Genomic DNA, 12144 nt, shown 5'->3' on the forward strand with positions numbered 1-12144 from the left:
ATTTCACACAATGGACAAACAAAAAAGGGTTTCAGTATAAACAACTACAATGGGCTAGATAGAAACATCAATCCATCTATTCATCTACTGTCTATTCTGCTTATACTGTGTAGGTCATGACTGAGATCATATGTTTTCTTCATATTAATGTTTGATATGAACATAATCTAAAACTCTCGACTTGGATCTGAATGATTTTATGCACTCTACTGTTGCCAAATTTTGTATAAACAATGTAAAATACTGTACCTCAACATGAGGCTTCAAAAAAGATATGAAGGAAAATGGATTTTAGAGAAAACCAGAAAAAACCTCACATTGCAGAATGGTGTGAAAACAAAGCAATTAACATATTTCCTTAATTACTGGGCACTGAACCAGTGTAACGTATACCAAGGAATACCAAGATGTGATGCACTATCATAGCCAACATTTCAGGATTAAATTGTGCTGCATTAGCTTTTCAGTAGGATTTGGATTTAAGGCCTAGGCTTTCCTCCCTGTGTGCATAAGTAAGCCCTTTCTGTCCTTGAACCTGCTGCAAGTTTAATGGTTGTCCTTCCTTTGACCACAATGATATTCATATCACCTGCCAGAGGTTTATGTTATGTCTGTTTGGTGTGCATATTGGGCAAAAAAGTAATTTACAGTAACATTTGTGGCTCATTAATTATCAATATTTTGCATACACATTAATTATGAGAGAGAGAGTAAAAAGAAAAAGTGTAAGCAATATTTAAAACAAGTGTTGGAGTTAGTAGGTGGAACTGCTTGAGGTGCTACAGACACAGCAACACAGGGTTTAATAAAACACCAGGAAAAATAAATCCAATTTGGACCACACATTATGAAAATAATCCATGTGTTTTTCCTTACTTAACTCTTATACCAGTGGTTCTTAAACATTTTCTGTCATTCCCCACTTAAGGGGGTGGGCGAATTTTCAAGCCCCACTTGTCAACAAAATGATAACAAAAATGGCCAAGTGTACTATTTATTGAAATATCAATTTCTAAACCAATAAGATCAAATAACGTCAAGTTCAAAACAGATAAAATACACGTGCAATTGTTATAACAGGCTTACTTCGTCACTTATCTAGAGCTTTCTTTCAAAGAAGTCGAGTGGCTTATTAACGTGACTGGGGTGTGTTGTCTCTAAGTGTCTTCCTACTTTGTTGGGTCTCATGCTGTCTGCTGCCAGCGGTTTAAGACACAAAACACACACAGGTCTCTCCTCTGCCCCACCATCCCCACCATGAATCCAAGCGCAACATAGGCTTTATCATAAGCTTTTTGGTTGATTAGGCTGATGCTACTGACCCAGTGTTATGCTCTAAAATGCCCCCCCTTGCCACGGATTGCCTCCCCACACACATAATCTCTTTCAAATAATATATTAGAACATAAATTCATAGGTTTATGGTTTACAAATTACAAATTATAACAAACGAATTTAATTATAAAATCAGCAATATAAAAAATGTTTTATAGGGAAAAATATATTAATTATATATATTTTTTCATATACAACATGTCCAATTTTATATTGCTTATTTTATAATAAAAATCGTTTCCTATAATTTTTCACCACAAACAATATTTATTTAGTGTAATTTGTGATAAATAATTTGTTATTTGTACATTGACAAACCCCTGCAAAATAAATGTGCCATAAAATAATCATTTTTGGGGATTTGTATTTATCGTCTCGACGGCTGTCACATGCCTAGGGTTAATTATAATAGTAATAATATATTCGATAATAATAAACCTTTGAATGCATGTCCTAATATAATATTTGATAGGGATTATGTAGCGGGGGGGCAATCCGTGGCAGGAGGGCATTTTAGCTCATAACACCTGTTTGTGTCCGATATTGATCTTCCCTTCTGTTCAGCGCCTAAAGGATCAAAAAGCAACTTTGTTGCCACACTGGCAACTAGAAATGCCAGACTAGTACTGCCTGATAAAATATAAATGTTTAACAAAAATACAGAAACATCAGCATACACATTGGAATAAATGAAATGACATATATAATACCGAATCTTTTCTTATATATTGTTCCTCTGCAATTAACATGCCGACGTTAAACCGTTATTGTTGCACTATGGTTCCAATTTTTCTCTGATGTTATTTTTAATTTACTTGTATTAATGATCCATTTCTTTGCGTGTAATTGTTTAGTTTCGAGTGTCCGATCTTTATTGTCAATAAAGAAAAGCATGAATTAGAATAGGTACTTTCGTATTATTTTCCACTAATTCCCTCCCGTTCATTGCGCCCCACCTGTCATGCCTGTATTCCCCACTAGTGGGGCGCGCCCCACACTTTGAGAACCACTATCTTATACTATGACATCATATCTCAATGAGTGAACTGTTCTTATTGAAAAAAAAAACTTTAATGAAAAATAACTTACATTCTATTCAGCTTTAGAAGAAATTTGAACCATGAACTGTTTTTGATTTCTGCATAGATTTTTTTATTGATCAACCCAATTATGCAATTAAAGAATGCATTAAGAAGAGAAAGACTTGTGATCTTTGTAACATATGTATTAACATGTTTCAGTATTTTAGCTAAGAAAAGGATAAAGAGAGTTTCAATAACATATAACAGCATAGTCTTTTCCGCATTTTTACAGTATGTCTGTTTAGGGTTGGGTGGAGTGGTGGATTAGTCCAAGTATTGAAAAAACAGATACGTCTTAAGTTGTTGTTTAAAGTTTGTCAAAGACATCTAGAGGAAGTTAATTCCACCACCCAGGTGCTAGAACAGAAAAGAGTCTGGATGAATGTCCTTCTCGATCCCTGAGAGATGGTGGAACAAGGCGAGCAGTGCTGGATGTTCAGAGGGAAATGTGGTGCAGTACTATAGCATGTGCTAGGCCTGGGGGAAGTCTGGCTGGCATCAGGTGTTACAAAAAAGTATACAGCATAAAAATTGTACAGTGTAAAGTGTACTATGGGCTAGATAGAAACATCCATTCATCCATCCATCTACTGTTGTGGGGTCATAGTGGTCCTTAAGGCCTATCACAGGGAAATCAGGGTGCCAACTTATTAGAGGCCACAAACACACACACACCATAACCACATATTAGACTGTGGGAAATTTAGTAACAGTCTACACCACATGTATTGAGGGAGGAAACCAGAGTACTTGGTTGAAACCCACCAAGCATGGGAGACTCATGCAACCTCTACGCATACCAGATGGAGGCAAAATTCAACCTACTGTAACCACTGAGCCACCATCCTGTGCTAAATAGGAAAAAGATTCTAGAAACTAATTAAGAAGAAGCACTAGATCAGAAAAAAAGAAGACATAATGGAACAGAAAGCATGCAACATGTAAATAACAAGCTGCCATAATAACATTTTTTCTGCTTAAATTTTTTGCTACAGCAGTTTTTCAGTGGGATTAGTTAGATGACTAGATGGCCTGGGCTTTCCTCCCCATATGCATGGTTAACCCTGATGCCACTTCATCGGTTGTCCTTTTTAAACCACAATTATATTAATTTCATCCATCAGATGATTATGTTATGTCTGTTTGATGTATTTCGGGGCAAGAGTTCTTATAGAGAAAAAAAATAATTTAATGCACATTGTGGTTTTATAGGATATACTGTATATATCTATTGCATTTGTGTAACATTCCTTAGCATTTGCTTGCACAAAAATTGCAAAAGAGTTAGAGATGTTGAAAAAGTATGTATTTAAAAAAGTGAAGTTAGCAGAAAGAGGAACTGCTTGAGGTGCTACAGATAAAGCAACAAGAGATTAAAAAACACCAGAAACTATATGGTGCAAAGTCCAGCTCAGTGACAGGCTTTTTAAAAATCCTGTTAAAAACTGTAAGGTTGATAGAACTTATATCAATATGCCTATATGTATACAATTGGACCACACAAGTTGAACATATTCCATGTGTTCCTCCTTACAGAATACTAATACTAACATCATAAGTGACATGCTCTAATTGAAAAAGAAAACTGTCCTAAAATATTTAAAGATATAGACTTTAAGATACCTTACATTTTATTAGCATCAGATCCTATTTGAAACATGAAATCTTTTTGATTTATACATAGTTCTAGATAGAATTCTTAATTATTAATCCAGATAGGTAACCACAGAACACATCAAGAAGAGCAATACTTGTGATTATTCTAAGATACTAAAGTATTTTATTAATTACATAATGTATTAAGTAAAAAATATTTTTTAAAAGATTTTTTAAACAGTCTTTATATATAGAACAGCATCTACTTTCTAAATAAAAAAAAAATTCTTTGGATAAAAAATAAAAACACTTTGGTGCTACATTATTGCTTTGTTAAATACAGATCTATAGTTAGAATTCATCATACTGAATTTCTCCTGATACTCTATTTTACTGATGCCATTATAAAGTTATGAAGCTTCTCCACTTCTTGATTTGATATATTTACGCAAAATATCACTAATGCAGTTAAAATAATAACAAGATCAAATACTATCTACAATCAAGATGTTTCTATAATTTAAAGGGAACTCGTTTTGACAGATAATGGTCAGAGTTCAATATTTCTTTAACATCTTGGGAAATGTTTGATCTTTTGTCTGGCTACAAATGTAAATCGAACAATTCATGTGGTCAATTCAGACTCATTTATAACTGCAGGTACAAATATTGTCAGTTAAACATTTTTTGACAGAAATTTTAACAAGCCTTTGACAAAGAAATAGATGTATGGACTTCATACATCACAAGTGGTGTTTTGAACACATATAAGAGGAAGTCAGACAAGTGTCTGTAGGACCAGGACTGCTGACTACCCTGCTTACCCTGCTGACACTTGTGAACTTTTACCGATATGTGTAATGCATAAATTAACACATTAACAGCACATGGACCTTGTGAGTAAACCACTGTATTTAGTTGAAACCCATCAGGCATGGAAAGAACATGCAAACTTCATACACACAAACTGAATGAAAGATTCAAGCCCCGACCCTGCACATGCATCGTAACTGTGCTAACCAAAAAGCTGGCATGCTGTTGTAGATAAACACATATAAAACAAATATAAACTTCAGAAATCAGAAATAAAGAAAACGTTTCGGGTTACTTTGCTGTAGCCCTTTTCCCTGAAAAGGCGGTAACGAGATGCTGCGTGAAAACGCTATGGGAATATCTTTTCATGTTGTCGGTTGTGAAGCATGTGTGTATCAAACACGCCAAATTTTGGCTTATATAACCTCGGTCAGGTGACCTCATCTAATTAGACGCACCTGCAGGTTATAAAAAGGAGTGAACCGGAAACATTCCTCAGATTGATTTGTCTGAACAGACGTCCGGTCACGTGGGCAGTGTGGCATTGGGACGCAGCATCTCATTCCCGCCTTTTCAGGAAACAGGGTTACAGCACAGTAACCCGAGATGTTCCCTTTCAAAGGCTACACTCGATGCTGCGTGAAAACGCTATGGGAACGAGAGTACCAACGTCGCCGCACTGCAAGTGTCTGAACCCCAAGGCTGTGTAGCGTGTGCGCACAAGGCCGAGAGGTCTCAGAACTATGTCTGGGAAGCTGACTCGAGAACTCGTGAGCCCAGAGTGGCATGAACATCCAGACTATAAAATCTAACAAATGTGTGCAGTCTCCTGCTCCGAAGCTGTGAAAGGCGGAGGACAGAAGGCTTTAAGAACAGCAGGGTGCATGGTAGAGAATGGAGCTTTTGGAAGATAGTTTGGGTGAGGATGGAAAATGGCCTTGACTAGCCCAGGGGCAAAGTCCAGGCAGGGTGGGAAGGCTGACAAGGCGCGTAGATCTCCACTCCTCTTAAGAGAGGTAATGGCCATAAGAAAAACCATCTTAAGAGTCAGAAACCTGTCAGGCGCTGACTCTAGTGGTTCAAAAGGAGTGTCAATTAGACCTTCGAGCATGATAGATAAATCCCATGAAGGGATCGTGGCTCTAGTGGGTGGCCTCAACTGTTTAGCTCCACGAATAAAACAGGCAACTAAAGGGTGTTTTCCCAGTGTAGCCCCCTAAATCAGAACGTGGCAGGCTGAAATAGCGGCCACGTACGTCCTGAGGGTACTAGGGCACAAGCCCGAGGACAATTTTTCTTGCAGGAACTCCAGTACTGAGTAACAATTCGGCAGTGGACTGGGTCTACCTGCTTCGTCATGCACCAATTTTTAAATACATTTCATTTGAGGGCATAAGCTTTCCTAGTGGAGGGAGCTCTAGTGGCTAGAATGGTGTCAATTACGCTGGCTTGGAGACCAGCTTGACTTAGTTGTTCCCATTCAGGTGCCAAACATAAAGATTCCAAAGCTCGGGTCGGGGATGAAATGTTGTCCGCTACGCCTGAGACAGAAGATCCCTCCACACTGGAATCATCCAAGGTGAGTCATCGAGAAGAGATATTAGATCCGAGAAATCTTTCAGCAGATCAGCCTGATACGCCTGCAAAACCGCCATGGTGTGCAAGGAAGTGCCGGCCTGACCTGCTGCTTGGAACGCTTTCCCTAACAGGGTAGAAGAAGTTCTACACGGCTTGGAGGGAAGTGTTGGTTTCTTTAATGAGGATGATGTCCCAGGAGAGAGACAGCCCGCAAGCGTCTCTTCTACTGTATCTGGGGCATTACGCTATAGCCTCGTGCTATTGCATCAACGATGTTTGAATAAAACAAAGTCGATGGTACAAAAATACGTGAAGAAAAAGGCTTACCCCAAGAACGGGATAATTCGTTGTGGAGGTTATCAAAAAATGGGAGAGAGCAGCGTTGTGGCTCCATCTCCTGGCCACCTGACAGAAATCTGTCATCTAATTTAGATTGTTTTGGGTGAGCTTGCTCCTGTGGTTAGTCAATATGCAGTCGTTCGGCTGCACGCGTTATGACTTCAAGCAACTCCTCATATTCTATATCATCTTCAGACAAGCGTTCTGAGGAAGCTACTTCCATTTTCACAGAAGCAGGAGAACGAGTCTCTTCAACACACTCACGAGAAGCACCGGAGTGCTCTAGTGAATTGAAAGGAGAGACTTCAGGATCGGGGGAGAGGGCGAGAGAAAGGAGGGACTCCGTCTCTCGTGCCTCGGCCAGATCTGCTTGTGATCCCCATGAGTGCAGCGTGGGTCATGGTTCCCTAGAGAATGCCAGGCGCGCGCGAAGCAGCTTCATGGGGAGAAGCTCACAGTGCTCACACACTCCATTAAGCCCTTTGAGAGCGTGCTTCTCACCTAAACATTCGAAGCAGAAAGTATGCATATCGCCCTCCAAAAAGAAATTTTTGCAAGGAGGGAAATATATTATTAATACCATATTATCTGATAAGTTTAAAGAGCTTTAATGCGGCTTGTTTATATTTTTGTATGCTTTTGCTGACACACACACGCGCACAATGCGGTGAAGACAAAGATCTGAGGAATGTTTCCGGTTCACTCCTATTTATAACCTTCAGGTGCGTCTAATCAGATGACGTCACCTGACCAAGGTTATATAAGCCAAAATTTGGCGTGTTTGATACACATATGCTTCACAACCGGCAACATGAAAAGATATTCCCATAGCGTTTTCACGCTGCATCAAGTGTAGCCTTCGAAAGGGAACACAAGGAACACAGCATTTTGTGTAAAATATATATAGACTGCTTTTTGTGAAAATCTCAGGAGATCAGCATCATCTGAAATGCAGAGATCAATTTTTTTTCGTCATACTAACATTTCATTTTAATATTACCTGATAAACTTGACCTGTATCTGAATGACTTTATGTAAATATATGTGTGTGTGTGTGTGTGTGTGTATTATGTGTCAACTTATTAATGGCAGTTATAATATTATAATAATGAGTCCACACTTACAAATATAAAATAAATGTATACGCTAAATATCACTATTTCAAAAAAAAAAAAAAAACTAAAACACATGCTTTTCACAATGAAGATGTACTTCAAAATTTAAAGGAACTTGCTTTGACAGATAATGATAATTTTTTGATGCATATTTGTGGTAATAATCATTTTATACTAATAATGTGTGTTCATCATTATGCAATAAAACAATTCATGTGTTCAATTCAAACTCTCATATAAAATGTAAACCTGACAATAGTATCTTTGTCTGTACTTACAAGTTTTTTTTTTATAGAAAAGTCTTAAAGGCTTTTACAGACTTCAGTCCCGGGACTGCTGATTATTCTGGTCAGCTTTTGCTGAGTAATTGGCTGTTTGGATAATTGCATAAATGAACAAGTGTTCAGGTGTTCCACTTAAAAGAATGAACTAACCTTTAAATTATGTGTTTTTTCCACAGATATAAGAAGAAAAAAATGAGGTAGTAAATCAACAAATCTGAAACAAAAAATAGTTTACATAATATTTTCAGCAGACACGGTGACAATAAGAACTTCACAAAAAATCACATATTTAGTCAGATTAATTGGTCGGAGTTTAACTGGTCAGTCACTAAATTAAACCAGGCTGTGGTTTTAGACTATCAGGAAGAGGAACTTGTTGAGCCGCTACAAACACAGTTACAACTTCACAGAGAAGCAGGACTCAAATAAACCTCACATTTTATTCAACATCAAAAGAATCTAACATGAACTGCTTTTCCATTTTTTTTCTCATCATTTGCTGTAAGTCAATTTCTCACATTCTTTTATCATATTTTAGATTCATGGGCAGAGTAATTCATTAATGCATCAAAATCTTTAAATGTTGAAAATTTTTTATCAACCATCAGTAAAAGATTATATTATCAAGTATTAAATATTTTATTTTTACTAAGTAATTGTAATGTTTTTTTTTTCCTGTTCTGTGTGCAGGTGTTGCCAGTCAGGCATATAGACATTTTCATGTTAAAACTGGAACATCTGTCACTATCCCATGTGGTTATAATAGGGACTATATAAAGTATAAGAAATACTGGTGCTATGGTAAATACTTCCATAACTGCCAAATTCAGAATAAAGTGACAGTGACTGATCACAAAGCTGAGAGGTTCTTTACCGTGACTATGAATAACCTCCAAACAGGAAACACTGGATGGTACTGGTGTGCTGTAGAGATAGGTGGAGGGCCTGATACTGGAGAATACCTGTATATCACAGTAAAATCAGGTAGTATGTTACAAACTTTTTTTTTTTTTTTTTTTTAGCATTTTTTTAATGTGGTTAAAGATTGATTGACATTATTTTTGTGTTAGGTCCTGATCTGTCTGTGAAGCAGAGTAATGTGGCAGGCTGGGAAAGAGGTAACCTCACAGTTCAGTGTCTCTACAGCACTGCATATCGGAATGAACAGAAGAAATGGTGCAGATTTAAAGACGGGTCCTGCACCACAGCCACACTAAAATCACCAGTGAAAGTGATTGATGATCAGAAAACCACCTTCAGTCTGCAGATGAGTGAACTGAAGAAGAGTGATGCTGGCTGGTACTGTTGCATTGCAGGAGATCTGCAGGCTTCTTTTAATGTCAGTGTCGGTGATCCACCAGGTATTATCACACACATGTGGAAGAAGGGGAGGGGGGGGCAATACATTTGGGCACCAAAAAAGGGGAATTTATAATGTTACTGTACATTATAATTACAATTAACAGAGTATAATATTCATAATTTAAAATAATTTATCTTTATTTATTTTTTGTGGCAAAAAAAGCCACAAAAATCCTCTGTACTCCCCCACTACTTTAGCCTGAATATTCCAGTACTGACACCCCATCACATAATATTGATTGGACAGTCCGTGTTTTGAAAAATGTTATTAAAAATCCCTAGTGTTAAATTTTACATTAAGGAGTACTGAGTTAACATTCAATGGTTTATATTCATCTGGCTAAGTCAAATGTACTTTAAAAGCGACAGACCGACAGACAGACGACAGATTTTACTTAACAATATTGCCCAAGAGAACAGTGTAATATGGCAAGATTATTTATTTTAAATATAAATACAACAATAAATTTTAAATAGACTGAGTTATTGCACATGACAGTACTACACATTTTTTTGTTTAATAGCTAATGTGTCTTGTGTACAGATGTGGCAGTTATGAATAAAAAATATAGAGTAACGTGCAATTAAGTCTGTGAAGGGTGTATATTGCAAATAGTTCCTAACATCAAGTGACAGTGTTTGTTAGTGTTTAGTTGTCGTAAAGCTCTGGGAAGAAACTGCTCATGAGCAAATTTCTGTGTTGTGATGGACATGAGGCATCTGCTAGAGATCAGGGATTCGAACAGTGGGATGAGTCTTTTGGTATGTTGTTTGCTCTGCTGTGGCAGCGAAAAAATAGATAGCTCTTCCAGGGAAGGTTCAGTACTGTAATGAGCAACCAGTAATCTTTTGGGAGCTGTTGATCTTCTGGAGTGGTGGGGATGTGAGACTGGATTTGTGCTGGAGAACAAGCCTCTCAAATCATTTCATTATGACTGGAGTGAGAGTGTCTGGTAGTCACTGAGGGTGCAAATGGTTTAGAATCTATCTAGAATTTTTTTGCGATGGCCTGACCATACTGTGAATTCAGGATTAGAAGGTCTTGGTGGTTGTATGTGACATTTGCGCAACCAAATAAAAAAGGCAAACAACAATACACATAAAGAAGACAGAAAAGTGAAGTATTTATCCCCCCTTTTTTATGTAAAACAAAACAAAAGTGTGTCTGTGTGTGTGTGTGTGGGGGGGGGGGGGGGGGGAGGTAATTGTAATTGCAATTTAAGGAGTAAGGAGGAAAAGGTGTTACCATGAGAAAGTTTACACAATTAAAGGAAAATGTCAGTAAACATGTTCTTATAATTAGTTCCATCTTCATGTGCAAATTAATTGGTTCAATCTATTTTTATACCCAGTGTTAAATTAATGTTTGTCATGCACACTCGGAACGCGACCAGCACTAGGACCCGGAAGTTAAGCAGTTGCGAACCAGAAAGTATAAAAGGAGTAAACAAACCATAGCATCTTGCTCAGTCATTGAGTTTGGCCCATGCCTCGTCGGAATCGTTCGTCGAATCGTGAGTACTCACTTTATTGGTCTTGCTTTCTGATTGAGTGTGCATTTATAGGACGCGGGTTAGATTGTGTCTTTCCCTTGCTCCCCATTCGTGAGAGTCCTTAGATTAAAGAGCGTGATTATCCTGCCTACTCGTGTTCTTCCGCGTTTGGGTTTACCATTCACGCTACAAAGGGCTAACAGCTAAGCTAAGTCTTCTGGTCACCTCAGGTTAGTTCTTGACAGAATGACTGAGCCTTCCGCGGTGAACCCAGCGGATCATGCGCGCCTCTGCGGCGTGGTAGATCAGCACGCCGAGCTGATCAACAAGCTAACCGGGGAGGTCGCTAATCTGCGCCTGGGCCTCCAAGACGTCTCGGCCTTGCGCCGCGAGGTCGCGGAGCTCCGGCAAGAGAACGCGGATCTCCGGGCGGCTGTGGATCGCGCGGCTAGCCGGCCTCCCGTTGCGGCGGCCACGGCGCCGCACCAACCCATCCCCCTCCTTACGATGTATTTCTGGTACTTCCGGATAAATGGGATGCGAGGACGGGAAGTGCAGTGTGTTTTTAACAGCGCTTGATCTGGTGTTTGAGTTGAATTCCAACAGGTACTCCACCGATCGGCTACGCATCGCGCTTCTGGTTTCGTTGCTATCTGGGCAGGCAGCTGATTGAGCCACGGCAGTGCTACGAGCGGATACAGATACTGCCCACTCGTACAACGAGTTCACCCACCAACTCAAACTTACCTTCGAACAGCCAGCGGACGAGGTGGAGACCGACACTAAACTCTACCATCTGCGGCAGGGAGGATCGTCCGTGAGCGGTACGCCGGTGAGTTCCGAACTCTCGCCGTGCAGACCGCCTGGGGGGATGCCGCGCTCCGGACATCCTTCTACAAGAGACTGGCTTCACGAATAAAAGATGAGCTCGTCGGGCGGGAGCTTCGCGCCACACTGGAGGGATTAATCCAGCTCTCCCTCCGTATAGACCAACGCCTTCTCTCTCGCCCAAAGCCAGCCCCAAGGACCCTGCCGCCTGCACCCACCTTCTCCTACACCTCACTACCAAACCTGTCGGATCTCCACCTCCTGCCGTGGTTGACACCGGAGCCCGGGAAACGCACAGACCCAGTGAGTGCGAGGAGAG

General features: G+C 39.4%; 1 protein-coding gene across 1 annotated transcript in view; it reads left to right on the forward strand.

The window, feature by feature from the left end:
• The window catches only part of LOC128513469 (polymeric immunoglobulin receptor-like), a 61531-nt gene that overhangs the window by 22429 nt on the left and 26958 nt on the right, over window positions 1-12144 (forward strand). Inside the window, exons 2-3 of the mRNA XM_053487216.1 lie at window positions 8833-9126; window positions 9213-9503. Coding sequence (XP_053343191.1) covers window positions 8833-9126; window positions 9213-9503 — 585 coding nt within the window. The remainder of the gene's footprint in view (window positions 1-8832; window positions 9127-9212; window positions 9504-12144) is intronic.

Source organism: Clarias gariepinus, chromosome 25 (genome assembly GCF_024256425.1).
Source record: "Clarias gariepinus isolate MV-2021 ecotype Netherlands chromosome 25, CGAR_prim_01v2, whole genome shotgun sequence".
Lineage (NCBI taxonomy): Eukaryota > Metazoa > Chordata > Actinopteri > Siluriformes > Clariidae > Clarias > Clarias gariepinus.